General features: G+C 42.2%; 2 protein-coding genes across 5 annotated transcripts in view; one reads left to right on the plus strand and one right to left on the minus strand.

Moving 5' to 3' along the window:
- Positions 1-18,128, plus strand: part of cdh23 (cadherin-related 23) — a 77,160-nt gene that overhangs the window by 25,921 nt on the left and 33,111 nt on the right. The window contains exons 8-27 of one of the 3 annotated variants that reach the window (XM_039783121.1): positions 772-844; positions 1,791-1,907; positions 2,397-2,509; positions 2,723-2,830; positions 4,957-5,146; positions 5,470-5,615; positions 5,791-6,010; positions 6,510-6,662; positions 6,912-7,025; positions 7,675-7,823; positions 12,228-12,288; positions 12,764-12,912; positions 13,284-13,419; positions 14,027-14,415; positions 14,793-14,894; positions 15,043-15,045; positions 15,217-15,366; positions 15,916-16,044; positions 16,523-16,651; positions 16,885-17,112. In XM_039783121.1, coding sequence (XP_039639055.1) covers positions 772-844; positions 1,791-1,907; positions 2,397-2,509; positions 2,723-2,830; positions 4,957-5,146; positions 5,470-5,615; positions 5,791-6,010; positions 6,510-6,662; positions 6,912-7,025; positions 7,675-7,823; positions 12,228-12,288; positions 12,764-12,912; positions 13,284-13,419; positions 14,027-14,415; positions 14,793-14,894; positions 15,043-15,045; positions 15,217-15,366; positions 15,916-16,044; positions 16,523-16,651; positions 16,885-17,112 — 2,859 coding nt within the window. Of the gene's footprint in view, positions 1-771; positions 845-1,790; positions 1,908-2,396; positions 2,510-2,722; positions 2,831-4,956; positions 5,147-5,469; positions 5,616-5,790; positions 6,011-6,509; positions 6,663-6,911; positions 7,026-7,674; positions 7,824-12,227; positions 12,289-12,763; positions 12,913-13,283; positions 13,420-14,026; positions 14,416-14,792; positions 14,895-14,988; positions 15,046-15,216; positions 15,367-15,915; positions 16,045-16,522; positions 16,652-16,884; positions 17,113-18,128 lie in introns of those variants that run through there. The other 2 variants (XM_039783120.1, XM_039783122.1) reach the window with 2 other exon arrangements.
- Positions 7,874-10,607, minus strand: LOC120547612 (uncharacterized protein C10orf105-like). 2 transcript variants are annotated; one of them, XM_039783132.1, is made up of 2 exons: positions 10,475-10,607; positions 7,874-8,990 (listed from the first exon to the last, which is right to left on the minus strand). In XM_039783132.1, the coding sequence occupies exon 2, from the start codon at positions 8,976-8,978 to the stop codon at positions 8,478-8,480; it is 501 nt and encodes a 166-aa protein (XP_039639066.1). In that variant the 5' UTR covers positions 8,979-8,990; positions 10,475-10,607; the 3' UTR covers positions 7,874-8,477. The 2 variants fall into 2 exon arrangements, with proteins under 2 accessions (XP_039639066.1, XP_039639067.1); XM_039783133.1 differs by having other exon boundaries at positions 10,512-10,600.

Consider the following 18,128-nt stretch of genomic DNA (forward strand, 5'->3'; position numbering starts at 1 on the left):
CTCTCTCTCTCTCTCTCTCTGTCCTCCACAGTGTCGTGACTCACACCACAGGGGTTTATCAGTAGCTGGCAGCATCGCACACACAATGCTTTACACCAGTGTAACACAGAGCCTAGATAGATAATGGTGCCATTGACTGTTGTTAAAGTGTTAACGTTTCTCAGCAGCTCACACAGTGGGGAGCCTCTCTGCGAATAGCCACACAACTGGATGTGTTGGTGTGAAATAGAGTCTAATTCAATGAGTGGGAGGTTGTGAAAAAATATAAATGTTCTGAGAAAGTATGTGTGACAGTGGATGCTGATCCATATTGGAGTCATTCATTCCTGTCAAATTACAGGTCTCCTTTGTTTTAGGTAATGCCATTAATAATGTTTGGAACGATTTTTCTCGCCTATTATTGCAAATGTGTCTGCTTTTTAATACCTCAGCTTTTTTTTTTTTACCTGTTAGGGTAGTTGGTTTTCTCCGTTTACTTTTTATATCAGGTGTAAAATAGTACCTGATTAGATGACCGAAACAGAAGGGGAAAAAAGTTTGAGGCCATAAATCAAAGTGGTCTATTGCTATTTCAGTTCAACCAGCCATCATCTAAGAGATACTACTACGGCGGTTTTACCACTAAAAACATGTTGTGCTCAATGTGCTTAATTCCCAAATCTGTTTATCTCAGTGCTAATGTGTGATGACAGCTTTTTTGAAAGCACATTGCATGTTCTCATTGTTTTGCACATTGATTTGAGCAATTGTCGATGTTTATACCTCCTCCAGGATGAAAATGACAACCCACCGGAGTTCAGCCAGCAGTCCTACATCGTCAAAATCCCAGAGAACATTATTGCCGGTGAGTCACTTTATACATTTGGGCATACAGTTTAGTTGCGGGAATGCATTTTCTGGTGCACAACCAACACCGCACTTAAACACTCCAAACAGCTCAAACGCCATGTAGCACATACCATCACCTCTTAACTTAAATTGCCTTACTATTAGCATATTCAACAAATAGCTCTGCTTTCTCGGGGGTATGTTTGTTTTATGTTTTATTTTATACTGTATGCTTCCTCTGGCCTCCACTACTGTCTTTTATGAGTTTGCGTAATGTTTTTAAATGCTCTGTCAGAATGCAAGATATTGACTATTCAAGGCTAAATCACTGGCTGGTCTGTTCCTTCTATTGCACACATTCAGAAGACTCTCTTCTCTCAGACAATAGATTAGTTTCCAGTCGCTAGAGTGAAATGAGATGTTTGACCGCCCCTTTCTCTCTCTGAGCTCCAGCAAACGCTGGCCACTTTCTGTGTCTCGGACCCGCTTTAAAGGAGCACATAGCTGAGCGGCTTGGGCCAAGGCTGAGGTTTTGGGGACTATGGCTAAAGTGCTTGGCCCTGAGCTGGGGACCTAAGGCTTGGGCTGCAAGGCTGAGCTCAGGGCTAGCCCTGCGGCTTTGGCTAGCCTCTCATCCCCCTTTCTGCCTGGGTATTGATCAGGCCTGTGCCAAGTATACGCTGTGCCAAACAAGCTGATAATTCCCTAATCCATAAACCCACTCACTGCCATGCCATCAGTTGAGCTGTGGATGGGGGCGGTGAAGAAATTAGCTTTCTGAATGCCATTTCAGTCTGTGTCTACAGCTTGTCTCTCTCTGTCTGTCTTTCCTCTTTAACAGACTTCACATATTTTCTCCATGACTCTGTCTCTCAGTTCACTTTTTTTCCTTCTTTCTCCCCCTACATGAGTTGGAACTTTCTTTCTGTCTAACTCCCTTCATCCCACACTCTCCTCCACAGGGGCGACTGTGCTGCTTGTGAATGCTACTGATTTGGACACCTCACGGGAGTTTGGCCAGGCCTCACTCATCTACTCCCTGGAGGGCTCCTCTCAGTTCCGTCTCAACTCGCGCTCAGGTGTGTGTGTGTGTGTGTGTGTGTGTGTGTGTGTGTGTGTGTGTGTGTGTGTGTGTGTGTGTGTGTGTGTGTGTGTGTGTGTGTGTGTGTGTGTGTGTGTGTGTGTGTGTGTGTGTGTGTGTGTGTGTGTGTGTGTGTGTGTGTGTGTGTTTGCATGTACAGTTGTGTGTATTTTCTGAAAGTATGCTTGTAATTGAGACAGATTTTTAAGATCTTATTCCATTTTTTGAGATAATTTTTACTGTCAGTTCATACGTGGCATAAAAATGACTGGCATCTGTGCTTATTTAGATCTGTGTTACAGTATCTTCTTAAGATCTTCACTTGTATGTGCTTGCATGTGTCTGGGCAGTGTTTATTTATTTTTTTATTCTGACTTTGAACTAAATTCATCCTGACATGAGAGCTGCTTTGTAATAACATGTTCAGCTTCACTCGGGTGTCCTGGTTGTTTAAAATATTTTTGATGTGATTCCATGTGTGTTTCAGGAGAGATCACCACCACAGCCCTGCTGGACCGAGAGCTGAAGTCGGAGTACATCCTGATAGTCAGAGCTGTGGATGGAGGGGTAGGCCCTTCCCAGAAGACTGGCATCGCCACGGTAAGGCCATAATCTTTCTGGTCATACCTACAGCTCCCAGAGAAAAACTATATACTCTCCACTGTTTAATCAATAATCACTATTTTATTGTACATATAGCGTGTACTATGACTTTTTGGCTTGTAAGCCACAATGATCAACGGTCTCTTATATAACTGATATCATAGATCATTTCCCGTTGACCTTCTTTTCCCTCGCTCCCACCGTGTTTAGGTGAACATCACCATCCTGGACATCAATGACAATGCCCCTGTGTGGAGAGACGAGCCATACAATACCAACATAGTGGAGATGAGCCCAATAAACACTGATGTGTTCACTGTGAGTAAACCTAGCCCAACTTGGTCAACTTTACCTGGTTGATGAGCTGATGGTTAACTAAATGGTAATGTGAACTGCACAAATGAACACACTGAATGATAATTCTTAGCATTTGTTTTGTTCAGAGTAGAATGGATGGTGGCTGAAACATTAAGAATTAATAGTAACACTTTACTTGAAGGTATCTACATAAGAGTGGCATGACACTGTCATGAACACATGACACTGTCATGACACTTGAACCCTAACCCTAACCATAACTTGTCATGACAAAAACCGAATGACACTTAAACTAAAAAAGTGTTATGTCATAAACGTTTATGACTTGTTTATAATGATTATGACATGTTAAACATGTTCAGACATGACATGTTCATGACATGTGTCATGTCACTCTTATGTAGATACCTTCAAGTAAAGTGTAACCAAATAAATTTATAAAAATGTTATTGTACGCAGATGTGATGTAGGGAGAGCAACAGCATCATTGAGTAGTGTTTTTTTTCTGTTTTGATTCATTATTTTAGTCTGGTTTAATTTAAATGACTGCAAACTTGAATTAGGCAGAAGAAACATTTATGTTTCAGAGTGATCAAAGTGTGAAGATTGAACATTGTTGTAATACAACAATGATTATTCAAAGACATACTGTGCATGTTGAAGGATGCATCTGCATGCATAGTCCTGTACTATCAATGGTCAACTTGCCATCACTGCGTAGGTCATCACAAAGTAAACACTCTAGCATTACCCCAAACTCTCTCATCGGCCTGCTGCTGTCTTTGGAAATGTGTTGTTGTTAATTAAGCCCTGATTGTCCATTAATTAAAGAGGCGTCAGTGAGTGTAATTAAGGTAGTCCGATTGCTAATTAAAATGTAGCCTGCAGTCATACCCATAGCAAATTATTCAGCTGCTAGGCAGAAAAGGAAGCGAGAACCCATCCTGCAGAGCAAGAGAGAGTGGAATGGAGAAATGGTAAGGAAAGTGAAATGAAAGATACAAGTGTGGCGCTGCTAAAACGTTGCAACATTTTCCACTCATTCCTGCTCTCTTGTAGCTATTCCTCAGTTGAGTTTGTCCGTGGTGCACCCAGTGATGCGATGCATACTGTATGTGAATTTGTGTTCAGGAGACAGACACTGTTGCCCATTTGACCATTTTTCAATAAATTGAACCACCCAGGCTTACAGTCCTGTAATTGGCCCCAATGTAGCCCTGGCCCAACCAGTGTTTCCATGGCGACACAAGGCCACCTGCTGAGTCCTGGAGGTGTCCAGCGAGCTGATGAATTTGGTTTCTGTGCCCAGTGCAAGGATTCTCCCACTTAAATCTCAAGAGCACCCCACCACCACCACTACTGCAGCCTTTTACATTCAGCACCTATACACATACAGTGAGCCTCCTCTGATATCTCATTTCAAAACAATATTCTCTTTACTGCCACTCTGCAGTCACACCAGGGCCACAGGTCAATAGACAAGGCTAATATATTTGCTCACCATCTTTTAATGTGCTCTGCTCAGGCCAGAATTGATTAGTTCAACTGGCCCCGGCTCGACACCTCCCCACATCTTATATCCCCTACCTTTGTGTGTGCAGTTGCTAATCAATGGGCCTCTGAGATGCCTTCCTACCATGTCGCCTTAATAATTAAATACCTGCAAAACCTTTGTTCCTCTAATGACCAATTAACCAGTTTCCAGGGTTTTTAGTCAGTGCACTGAATAATTGATCAGCTCTTTAAAAACCAGCCAGTGTTTTAGCGGGGCGCCTGGCTTCACGCATTCATCACCCATTGCCACTTTGTGTCAGAAAAGAGACGTTACTATTTTTCTTTTAGCTGACTGATGTGTTAGAACAGTTGGATGGGGTTGTGTGTGAATATGCTCTGGGGTAGGATGTGGATGTTCTTATTTCTATTAACATTGCTTTACCTGTTATTCTTCTTCTTTCCTTTTCTCCTGACATCTTAAATCGTTCCTGTCCCGATAACTTTAACTTCTTCTCTGGAATACACTTTCATTAAACACACAGTATAACTTGAGGATTCTTAAAACAGAGGGTATGGGAAACATATCTCTTGTTGGGGAGTTGTACAAATATTCCTGTCTCTCCCTTATCCAGGTGTTGGCAGTGGACCCTGACAATTGGGAAAATGGAACAGTGGTGTACAGTATCAGTCCAGAAAACCCCTTCTACACCATCAGCCCTACTACAGGGAAGATCCGCACCAGTGGGTTAACTCTGGACAGGGAAAGCTCCGACCCCAGGGACAAAGTACTCATGAGGACCATTATCATCTCAGCAGTTGACCGTGAGTAGTGGGATGTCAGTTTGCAATTGTATTTGCCTTCCACTGTGTAAATTTGCCCGACTCATGAAACACTTAAACCATCTGTAAGCAAGCTTAAATAGCTCTATATCATTCTTAGTAGAGAGCTTTCAATCCTGACCGATTAGCATCTTTCCTCACAATTTATGTTGACCATGAAACTTTTTACTGTGGCTAATAAAGCCCTGTGACTGTGAAGTGTGTGTGTGTGTGTGTGTGTGTGTGTGTGTGTGTGTGTGTGTGTGTGTGTGTGTGTGTGTGTGTGTGTGCACGTGCGTCTTTATGTTCTCTGGCGTCCTCTTTAGGTGGTACACCTCCACTGCGTGCATCAACGAGCGCCACAGTGTTTGTCAACCTGCTGGATCTCAATGACAACGACCCAACCTTCCTCAACCTGCCCTTTGTGGCTGAAGTGCCAGAGGGACTGCCCATTGGATTCTCAGTTTTTAGGGTAAAATATAAGACTATATTCATGTATGATGGCTTTAAAAAATATATATAAGAATTTCTCTCCTCTCTTTTTACCATCCACTGTGATTTACCTTTTCAGTAACCCCCTATGTTCTTTCTTGGTCTTTCTCTCTCTTCCTCTGTATCGCCCCTCTCTCTCTCTCTTTCTGCTCTAGGTCCAGGTGGAGGACCTAGATGAGGATAAGAACGCATTGATTACTATGGCGTTACAGATGGGAATGCCTCGCCTGGACTTCTTCCTAAACACCTCCACTGGCGTTCTCACCTCCACGGCAGTCCTGGATCGTGAGCAGATTGGACAGTACTATTTGAGAATGATTGCGTATGATGCAGGGAAATTCCCTCGCACCTCCACTTCAACCCTTACTGTCACAGGTAAGAGTCTGCAAATGTGTCTGATGATAACGACTTACCTTTACTCTCTCTGAAATGATCCTACATGTGAAGCTCTCAAGCCATGGTATGATTGGATTCTGCATGACGCGAGAGAGTTCCCTTATTATGGCAGACACTTAACCACTGACTTCTCAGGAATCTGCTGAGTAGGATGCTTCCACCTGCTGGTGGTATTTGAAAAATCAGTCAGACCAAATGGTCTAATTGCTATGAAAAAAAGGAATGGAAAAAATGAATAAGGTTTTCTGGCATATTCTCAAATGAGTCAGAAGCGTCAAAATATTATGAACTGTTTCGTAGAGATGTGTTTACCTTCACAGGGAAGTCAGGAACAGCTATAGAGCAGCACAACTCATTTACAAAAGAAACTCTGAATCTTTCTACTCACTGCACCACCCTGCTGCATTATTTGTCCTCATGTACATCTATCTGTGTGTCCTCATGTCTTTCTGTCTGTCTGTTTGTATGTGTGGGTCAGTTCTGGATGTAAATGATGAGACGCCCACCTTCAACCCTCGCGTGTACAATGTTTCCCTGAAGGAGAATGTCCCTAGAGACTACATTGTAGCGCGCCTCAGCTGCTCTGACAACGACGCTGGCCTCAACGCCGAACTTAGCTACTTCATCACAGGTCAGAGGTCACAGTGGGAGTTGTTTTTGTGTGTCTGTGCACTACAGTGTTGTACAGTTATGGGGACTATTATGGGACGTACAGACTCGTTGTCCATCCATCCGTCTCTGTGTGAGTTTGTGTATCAGGTGAACGCCTCTTGCATGCTTCTTTTTAGTATTATAGCTGTACTGTGTGGATGTGAATGAGTATGTTTTACTAATATGCTGTAAATTTATTTGGAAATGTGTTTGTGTTTTGTATTTTTAGGTGGTAATCAGGATGGTAAATTCAGCGTGGGCTTCAGAGACGGAGTTGTTCGGACTGTGGTTGGCCTCGACAGAGAGACCCAGGCAGCATACACTCTGGGCATAGAAGCTATAGGTGTGTCATTTTTTTTATAATGCAAGAAAAGCTTCATCATCTTTAATCATCCTTGCTTTTACACATTGTTTTTATTTGTTATGCAGTAATATGACTTGTTTTCTTGCTTGTTTTGTTTGTGATCTTTAAAGCTGTCCCTTTCTACTTTTGTACGACAATGAGGGGGGAAAAAGCAATGTTTGCACATCTGCAGTGATTTCAGACTATTGCTCAACTGCCTTTGTTCCTGTTGGAAAAGAAAGAACAAAAACTCTGAGGTTTTCCTGTTTTGGAAGCCATTGTGGCTTATCTGCTGAGGGGGCCAGATAGAGAGGACAGAAGAAGCAGAGATAATGTAAAACCGTGCAAGAGAACAGAATAACACGTTGTTCTAATTCACAAGCAGCTGCAAATTAGGTTTTGATCAGCCAACAATTTTCCAGTCTTACTTCTTTATAACAAGCTTATGTTTTATGTTTCTGCTTTATTTTTTTTAAGATAAATGGATCCTTTAAAGTAATATATTAATACAAAACCAGTTCCATTTTGTATGTATGTTTTTAATGATGTACTATTTTTTCTTTTATTTATGGTCTATTTCATTTGCATTGGCATTAACCTGAAGGATTGCAACTGATGTGTTTTTGAATGTGTCTGCTTCTGCACATAGACAACGGTCCAGCGGGCAGCCGGAGGACAGGCACAGCCACTGTATTTGTTGAGGTGCAGGATGTTAACGACAACAGACCCATCTTCCTACAAAACAGCTATGAGACCAGCATACTGGAGAGCGTGGCCCAAGGAACCAGCATCCTTCAGGTGGAAAACACAAACAAACACTGCTAAACACATCCAGTAACAAACTGCACTTTCAACAGTAAAACGTATCCCTTTATTTCTTAACATAACAATCGCAAAACACAAAGAATTAGTCACACAGTGGTCACTTTTTGGCTCAGGTTGCATTTGTCTTGGCAGTACTGGTAACCTATCATGTTTTGAGACCCGCATGAAACGGTACTATAAAATAATTCCTCATATTGGTCTTACATGGCTTACCAGATGGATGGGTTTTCTGTGTCAGAGGAATGATACCTGTACCTACACTTTGAATGTGATTGGGGAATATATAAGAACTTTGTCTATATAGAAGTTTGGCCTTGAAAAAGGAAGTCATTGTTAAATCATTTTACCTCTATATATAGTGCATAGCTGTGCCGAATCCTTCTATAAAGGGTGAAATGAAGAGTCACAAAAATGTGTAAACCCTGCTTCAGTGCCTTTTTGATTGCCTAAATTGTTTTGTTGGAAACCTCTAGCAATAAAAAGTGTGTTAAAACTAAGGCTAAACATTATTTTCATGTACTCTTCACCCACACCTGGTATTAGTGATGTTCGTAGCCCCAGCCGTAAGATATACAGTGTGTCGCATGTTTTAGGAAGCAGTCCTTCTGCCCTCAGCCTGTCCTCGAGTCAGATTTCAGTAACATAGTCAAATAGACAAGGCATAGTAAGGTGGGGCTCCACACTGACTTCTGGCTGTGGTTGTGTCTGTCGGGCTGGAGACTGGGACACGTGTGTGCTCCCACGCTCGTGCGGCCTGCGATGGGGCGGTCGTCTGAAGGAGATGTTGTATGAACGCCGATATGAACCCAGCCTCTTCCACACCTTGAGCTGGGGCTCACTGGACCGGCTTCTTCCACGGGTCAAGCTCTCCCCTGGGCCGCAGCTCGCCTCAGAGTCCCCATCCTGTTCGGAGGGCCGGCACACTGCCAGGAAGGCAGCTAACCCTGCCAGCAGCAGTGATAAGCCCAGCACCACCGCAATAGTGAATTCTGGGTCGTGGATGTCTGAAGAATAGGATGGAGGCTGTGGGATGGTGGGAGGGATGGTGGTGGTTGTCAGGCTGGACAGTGTGACATTTTCTGTGTTAGACGTAAAGGTGAAGTTGGAGCCTGGTTCGGTGGTGTTCATGTTGTCTCGGCGCTGGATGGAGAAAACACCATTAGATTGTGTGTGTGTGTGTGTGTGTGTGTGTGTGTGTGTGTGTGTGTGTGTGTGTGTGTGTGTGTGTGTGTGTGTGTGTGTGTTGTCTGTGTGTGTGTGTGTGTGTGTGTGTGTGTGTGTGTGTGTGTGTGTGTGTTTTCAACCTTTGTTAAAAGTGCCTCAGCAGCTCTCTGCCTCACTAGCCAAGCCTAACCAAATTGAGTAGGTTCATGTTCACTTGATTTAGATCATACCATCAAGAGCTTATGATAAATGTATACACACACATGCACAAATATACACTGAAACGCATGCATGCAGATGCAGGAGTGTCTGGCATTTGCGGCAATTATGTAGCTATTAAATCAAGGACTACCCAACAGTCAATGCTTGACAGGCTTTCTTCAATGTAAAACAAATTGGGTTTATTAAAATGCCCCTTGTAAAATACAAGGCACCCACCTCTTCTACCCCGGTCTCCAATTATCCCTCCCTCCCCCCCACATCATTCTGCATGCCCCCATCTTCAGCATAGTAACATTTGTAAATGTCATCGTCCTTAATTCAGCGGAGACAAAGCATGGCTTATCGGTTTAAGGGAAACACATTGGGACGTGAAATTATTTTTAAGACCAAATGCCAGGAAAGCTATGAAAAGGCCAGTGGAGCAGGATGGCTCGTTAGAGAGTCAGTTCATTAGTCAGCGCCTCCAAGCACACATGCCACACACACACACACACACACACACACACACACACACACACACACACACACACACACTCACACTCACAGCTATTCAAACACAAACTTCCTTTCTCACCCACACTTACTGTAGACTGTGCTGTTCTTAAGCTTGGCAGCTTAGCTGTAAGGTACTCTCCATCTCTATCACCCCACATTGTTGCTCCTCCAGATTTGACTGCTCAGCTAGTTTTTAGTCATTTTTTAACTTCTTTACCAGCACACTTTGTCACTTTGTAAAGTTCATTTCTAAGTAGCATACTTGCAAATTCTTATTAGATTTGTTTTGCCTTTTATTTTATATGTGTTACCATATTTTCTCTATTATCTATATAGTCAAAGACGGATATGAATGGGGAATACAGTAACCGTTCATAGATGTCAGATATGCTGCCTCTGTTCGCCATTTCAAATTTATTCAAATCTACCTTCCAGATAAGTTATAATCACCCTTAACCAAATATGTACAACATTCTCCCTTTGACAATGTGCAGTTAGTCAAGCACATGTCAAGCAGCTCACGTCTCGAAATGTTGATTTTAGGAGTTTCATTTCAAAAGACTTCACAACAGACATAAAATACAAATTGTAAGAGACTTAATGAGATTGTGTGCAATCTTAGGAGTTTCAAATTTAAAAGAATTTAATTATCTTTACTTCCAAAATGCTAAGCAATTAACATAGGTTCTTCAGACTGTACCTTTAATAATTTGGAATAAAACTCAATAAAAATGTATACTCACACCCACACTTTAGCGACTCTTTAAAACAGAACCTTACTTAGTTCCAGTAACTGAGGTCAGACCTGTTTCTTGGCTCCACGCACTTGTTTTCCCCCCCTTAAACTGCTGCTTTCCCAGAGACAGAGGGAATAACACTGGGGAGGAAGAGGGCAACAAGGAGGAAAAGGGGGTAAAGTGTGGGTAACAGCATGACAATTGATATATCTCACTGTTGTTTTAATTCCAGGGAGCCAAAGACGATAGTGTGTTTTCTGAGCCATGCAGATGCTTAGTGAATAATCTCTCAGTGCTTACACTCCATGTGCTTACACTTACAACATCTGTCTCTGCAATGTAGTCTTACACTTTATACACCCCCTTTTATTGCCTAAGTGGTGCAGTCCGCTGTGTAATACCCTATTCATCACTCACCAATCTGACCCCCCAGATTCTTTTTTCTCCCGTCTCCCCCTCCCTTCTCCTCCCCTTTCTCCTCTTCTCTCCACATCTCTTTATAAAGCTAATGAGACTGGAGTTGGGCCCCTCTTCACAGGGAGAGCGAGAGAGAGCAACGGAGGACACACAGGGCAAGAGAGAGAGAGAGAGAGTCTGTGAGAGAGTGTGTATCTGTATTTGTGTGTACCTGAGTGCACGTACATGTGCTTGAGTGGCTTGAGTGTGTGTCTCCGTATGCAATTTAATATGCACTTTGTGGGCACCTACACAGGGTTTTGACACATCCACAGAGGAGCAGGGTGTGTGACAAGAAGGCGGCCTCATCTAGTGCCAGCGGCTCTGTGCCTCTCTGGATTCAGAAGTCAGTCTTATGACATGGCCCATTCACCAGCAGCCCAGCATGCTTCTCTGTGTATGCTGTGGAGCCGTGCTGTCTGCGCTGGGTTTGGGTTTTTGGCATCTTCTGAGAGAGAGAGAGAGAGAGAGAGAGAGAGAGAGAGGGTTCTGGCATTACAGACTTACTGCCAAGCCATGTTGGGGTTGTTGTGGCAACAGGACACTGGGCACCAGTGGATGTGTGGTGAATGAGAGAAAATACAGATTCGTCCATCTGTTTGCAGAAACTTTGAATCAATAAACATATGTATTAAATGTACTGTCTATCATGTTACAGGGGTAAATACACAGAACTCATACTCACTAGTTACCAAACTATTATTAACTTTTATAATAATAATATTAACTATTATAGTTTTCAGAGTGTGTTTGTTTCGGAGTGCGTTTTAGTTTAGTTTTTCAGAAAGTTTTCTTTTTTATATATTTTATTTCTTACAGTAGTGTTAGTTTGTTTTGTTCGGGCCAGGTATAATGTCTCATAAGTATCTAGCTACATATACATACAAAATAAATACTTGGATAATGGCCTTAATGTTTAATCTTTGTGCTACTTTAGTGTCCGATGTCAAGCGCCATCTTCTGGAATGTCAAGTCTGTTCAATTTCTGTGCCTCAGTGTCACGAGAGTTGACTGATATTCATGCAGTCTTGTTTTTTTGGCAACGAAATAGAGCTAAAAAGCTTAAAACTGAAATTAATTTACTTTCACTTTTGTTATTAGTTTTTTTAACCAGGCGGTATTGTTTCAGTTTAGTTTTAGTTTTTATTTAGTTTCAGTTTTACTAAAATAGCTTATTTTCGATTTTGTTTACTATAATAACCCTGACGTAGCATACAACATAAATAACAACAATGAATATAATAACAGCAATAAAGTAAGGCCCTATGAAGAATAGACTTTCCGCTTGTGTTTGTCTGTACAGGTTCGAGCTACCGATGCAGACCAGGGTGAGAATGGCGTAGTTCTATACAGGATCCTCACTGGTAAGTGTTGCTGTACTTTAACTTTCCTCCCAGATGGCCTTCACACATGGTCTCCTTGTTCCCAAACATGCACTGAAAGTACAGGCTCCCAAGATGCACTGGATTATAAAATCATTCAATTTATTTTGGTAGCGTTGTTAATCCAAGATTGGTCCAAACAAGATCCCCAAGAAAGAGTTCCATAATTTTAGTGATTCACAATGTTTTTGGCAAAATTCTGCTGATAGGCAGGTATGATTCCTCTGTTTGTATTGTAATTTATCTTAATATTTTGTAATTTAGCAGTCAGTATGTATAAGACATATCTTGCCAGAGTGTAAATACCAGTAATGACAGGTTCTTTAAACAAGTTATTTTGCATTGGAAACAACTTAAATTATCTCGCCCAATTGACAGTTGCCTCCAGTGAAATTATCTAAACCCAGAGACTAGATTCAATGCTTTGCTCTTGACTCTTGTGAATGCATGCATGCAGGGAACAGCAACAATCTGTTTAGCATAGACAGACAGACCGGGCTGGTGACAAGAGGCCTCAGGGCGCTGGACAGAGAAACCAGCAGCTCCCATGTGTTGGAAGTGGAGGCCTACAACAGTGACGAGGGCAGCATGAGGAGCTCCGTGAGGGTGAGGAAGAGGAGGGTAGCTGGAGGGGGGATGGGAAAGATGCTGTAACATGTGCAAGTTCATCCTAGTGCTTCATGCTAAATGTGTAGCACAGTTTATGTAGAAGTGGTTTGTACTTGTTATTATAAAGCATGAAGCTTGTACTAAATTAAAATTAAAAATGGACAGTCTTGTTGACCTCTTATATTTTGTCTAGAAATGTGGACTTCAGAGGAGCCAGCCCCTTAAGTGGGACTCAGATTTGTAATATTTATGCCTGTGGTCTCATTACCTAATTAATAAAATGACCAGGCCCTTTTTCCCAAAAGAGTAGAAGTATTCCTCAAAGATAATATGTATAGTTAAAGCGCCACAAATGTCTTCCCCTGCAGGTGATAATATATGTGGACGATGCCAATGACGAGGCACCAAGGTTTACCCAGCAACAATACAACCGTCTGGGCCTTAGGGAGACCGCTGGCATCGGCACCTCTGTGATTGTGGTGCGTGCCACAGACCCTGACACTGGTGAGTCCAGTCCCGGATCAATCAAAAGCACCGAGCAGAGTGTGTGGAGTTTGATGTCAGTTCTTGTTGTTCAGTATCAGGTTGTATGTGTCCTCATGCCATAAAACAAAAAGAGACATTTCACTCACTGTGGCTTTAAACTTCCCAGATCTGCTCTGCAGGCACTGGCACGAGTCATTAAACATGATACTGGTGGGTGCCACTCCAAAGGGGATTGTCAAACCTCCTAACAGGAATCTTATTACCTTGTTATGTCACACAGGCGCATGCAAAAAATTGCATTCACTGTACATAGCATTTAAATGTTTACTTCTGCTCCACAGTGCAGACTTCCTCCATTCACTTCCCGTGGTGTACAATGTTTGTTCTTCCTCATGACGCATCTGGTGCTGTGACATAGATTTTCCAAAACATAAGAGCAGGCCTGAAACTGAAATAAACACAACTGTGTTAAAACACAGAATGGAGGAATCTGTTTGCACATTGCAACTATAGCAACAATGGTGCAAGGTTTTAAAGTGATTTATTCAAGTAACTATTTTGTTAAAACGTTTTTGAATGTATTCTAAGCTTTTATGTACCAACCACCGCCCTTCTTCCTGCTCAGGTGATGGTGGAGCTGTTGCTTACGCCCTTGTGTCCGGCTCAGACCGCAAGTTTGAGGTGGATGTGAGCACTGGCCTGGTAACCACTGTGGACTACCTGGACTACGAGACCAAGACCACCTATCTGATGAACGTCTCGGCCACTGACCAGGCTCCCCCTTTCCACAAAGGCTTCTGCGCCGTCTACGTCACGTTGCTTAATGAGCTGGACGAGGCCGTGGCCTTCGCCTCCGCCGGTTATGAGGCTTCGCTTCGTGAGAACATCGCCACGGGGACAGAGGTGGTCCAGGTGAATGCCCAGTCAGCCGACAACTTGAATCAGTTGACTTACCGCTTCGACCCTGACACGTCGCCCGTGGCTCTGGCCCTCTTCAAGATAGACAGCGTCACGGTGAGTGGGGCAGCAGTGGAGGAGGGTCACCGATGATATGAGCACAATGTACATCCTCTGTTTTGTACACTTCAAAGATTACACCCACCTTCTGTCAAATATGCATCATCCATTAACCGCAGTGTGATTCAATAACACCTCTTCCCTTGTGATTTAAGCTTGTTGCTGCCTGACTGTAAGCTGATCAAAGAGCTTGCTTTGAAGTCCTTTGATTCCTTTTGATATTTGAGAAATGGGGATTTTTTGTTGTTGTTGTTGATTTCTATGATACTTGCTAGTCACTGTCTTTGCTTCCTATCTGTCACATTAGAAGATTTCTATCCTGCATGGAATTTGAATGGTGGCGCAGATATATGCTGATGTGTGTGATGTTTCAGGGCCGTATCACAGTGACGGGCCTGCTGGACAGAGAGAAGGGGGATATGTACACCTTGACTGTTGTAGCTGATGATGGAGGACCTAAAAAGGACTCCACTGTGGTATGCTTCATTCTGAATTGTGTTATATTATCTTCCTTATTTTCATGTACAACATTCTAGTTATTACAGCATGTGTTGTGTCTATTCTGTTATAGAAAACTTAATGGCATTCCTCTTTTATTCATTGCATCTCTGATTGGAAGTGCAGAAGGTAAGACTTGCTGTTCTCTTAAGATGGTTTAGAGTATGAAAGGCAACATGAAATGTGTTCATCTGCAGCAGCTTGTATTGTTAGATTTTGGTTATTTGGTTAATGTCAAAGGTAAGTATTTGATCAATTTGGCAAGTTGTACAGCCTATATATGATCTTACCTCTTGACAGGTTTCAATCACCATTCTTGATGAGAATGACAACAGTCCAGTGTTTGACATCACATCTGATACTTCAGTGAACGTTGCAGAGAACTCACCCATGGGGAAAAAAGTGGCAGTAGTGCTGGCAACGGACAAAGATGCTGGATTAAACGGACTGGTGAGAATAAAGAAGAAAGACGGAAACACATGCACTCACTCAGACAGATTTATTTATTTTTTTATCTCATGGCACTGCGGTTTGTAGTGGCTCTCAATGTACTCACACACATTTCCAAGAATTATTTTCAGGAAGATAGCTTATAAGTAGCAGCATTTTTTTCTTACTACTACCTACTGCACATGCTGCAGACTGCTACACATATTTGTTAACAGTATGAGCGTTTCAACTTTAACTTCTTACACTCTGCTTGTGTTCATAATTCTTTCCACCAACCCAGCCCACTCCTGTCCCTCAGTTATCATTTCTTAATTGTCTTTCTTAATCATAAACTCAATGTCATTTCTTCCCAATTTGTCATTTTAGCATGTGCTGTGATTTATTCAAGATTTAGAACCTGCACAGCCAAATACAACTATAAACTATTTACACATTATGGGTAACTGACTAAACCTAAGCTGTTGTAATAATGTGACAGTTTCATTATTTTACTTACTTTTACTTAACCCCTTTCTCTTTGTTTAATTCTGACTCATTACTCTCTCTCAGGTCAATTTCACGCTGGTGGCTGGCAACATGGAGGAGGTGTTCAAGATCAAGACAGTGAACAACACCTATGGGGAGGTTTTTGTCAATGCTCCTCTGGACAGAGAGTCAGTAGACCGCTACCTACTGAAGGTCAGGCAGCAATCCACATGTAGTTATGATCTTTCCCCACATGTCTATATGGCCATAAACACATTTTACACTTACACCATAGCCTTGTCTCACTGCCTAACCTTAGCCTAAAAATAAACTGATTGCGTGTCGCATTTGTTTCATCTAAAAAAATAAACAGACTTTTTTTTTTTTTTTTTTTTACAACAAAGTCAAGTGAGTTTTGGATGACACAAATTATGTGTGACCATTTTTTAGGTTTTGATCATATCAAAATATTATTCATGTCAATATTTTCTCCTAAACGAATGCAAGCTGCATCTTGCCTCCCAACACAAGATATTGCACAGAAGTACCAAGACTGAATGAAGAAGCACAGAAGAAGACGTGCATACACTTAATCTATTTGACCCCCATCTGTTTTTATGCCATGTGTCCAAATGCATGGTCAGACTTGCATACTCGTATACACCAGTGCATGTGTGTGTTGTTGTTACAGGTGCATGCCATCGATAATGGCTCACCTCCGAGATTCACAGACCACTCCCTCACCGTCAACATCCTGGACGTCAATGACAATGCACCTGTTATTGGAAGCCTGAGGGGCTACAACGTCAGCATTAGTGAGGTAGGGACGCACTCACATATCACATGGAGCATGTTTCATTTCATCCACACGTGATTTGCCTTTGAATTTTCATGTCTCTTTCGTTTTGTATGCATCTAGTGAAGTTCATGAACAGAAGCTGAACATTGTCATAAGTGCTGTTGGTGATTTCAGTTTGCACAATAATATGAACTATTGGGTCACAGGTCTGTGTTTATTCAATAATGAGGCTTCTTTTATTATGTAAATTTTAGAATGTCGGAGGAGGTACGTCAGTCCTTCGTGTGACAGCTACCGACAAAGACATCGGTCCCAACGCCATGCTGTTTTACTACATCACCGCCGGAAACCAGGACCTGACCTTCCGCATGGACCGTGTGACTGGAGAGATGGTGACACGGCCAGCTCCTCCCGACCGAGAGCGCCAGCAACAGTACCAACTCACTGTCACTGTGGAAGACGACGGCACGCCACCTCTGTCGGTAAGATGCAGCAGCTGCAACAAGTACAACGCTGTTAAATCTATCTCCACATAGCCGATAAACTACTCATCCACTGAAAAAAATCTAACATGTATTTCAGTCTAGTATTACATCCTCAAAACTGTTAACCACTGAGGCACGATTTGTTGCTAAATCAAGTGACATTATGTTTGTGCTTCATATTATGATGAAAAATAATTCATCTTTAAACACCATTCTTCATCCAGTATAGTGCAGTAACCTCTACAAAGGGGTATAAATCTGATCTGTTCATGGGGACTTGGCAGAGAGGGGCCATTTGGGGGGATTTAGCATCCCATCTTTTTACAGAGCCCTCTTTTGGTCAGCCGTTGTACTACAAATAATCACACCTGAAAGATTATTTATTCTGGGGATCTGTTAACTGCCTCCTTGTCTACCTGCCTGAAGCCAAGATACAGTACAAATCAGATATTAATCAAAGTAAGATCTTGTGTTTTCATATAGCCTGCACAGCAAATAAAATACAGTGGTTGGTTGATCTTCTGTTTGAGCTGATCAGCTGTGAAGGTACAGGAAACACCTTCATTTGTAAACAGGAAAGCCACAAGTCATATTTACAAAAAGAGGAAGATGAGTGTTGTTGCTTTTCCTGTTGTCTGTGACATCTAAAAGGCTTTTAAAAATGTGTTTATGTGCACAGATAGAGGGATTTATGTTATGTATCTGTCACATGCGCATGCATTGTCATGTGACAGTTGTACTGTATGTTGGCTATTTTCAACTCCCCTTGTCTGTGTCACATTTAAATATGGGTGGTACAAACCTATAATAATTCAACTCCTGTTAATACAAGATATAAATAGCTAATGTCAGAGTGTAGAAAAAGAGAGGAGAAATGGCCAGCAACGGGCATTCCCCTCCTCCCATCTTAGCTCTCTGTCTACTCTCATAAAACAAGATACTAAGATTGTTTTATCATTTTCTCCCCTCAATGCCAGTCTCCCTCTGGTGTGCACCATTTTAGAGGCACACAA

The sequence above is a fragment of the Perca fluviatilis genome, chromosome 19 (genome assembly GCF_010015445.1).
Source record: "Perca fluviatilis chromosome 19, GENO_Pfluv_1.0, whole genome shotgun sequence".
Taxonomy (NCBI): domain Eukaryota; kingdom Metazoa; phylum Chordata; class Actinopteri; order Perciformes; family Percidae; genus Perca; species Perca fluviatilis.

Excerpts from the sequence above, each read along its gene's own strand:
- LOC120547612 (XM_039783132.1), bottom strand. The coding sequence starts at position 8,978 with ATGAACACCACCGAACCAGGCTCCAACTTCACCTTTACGTCTAACACA.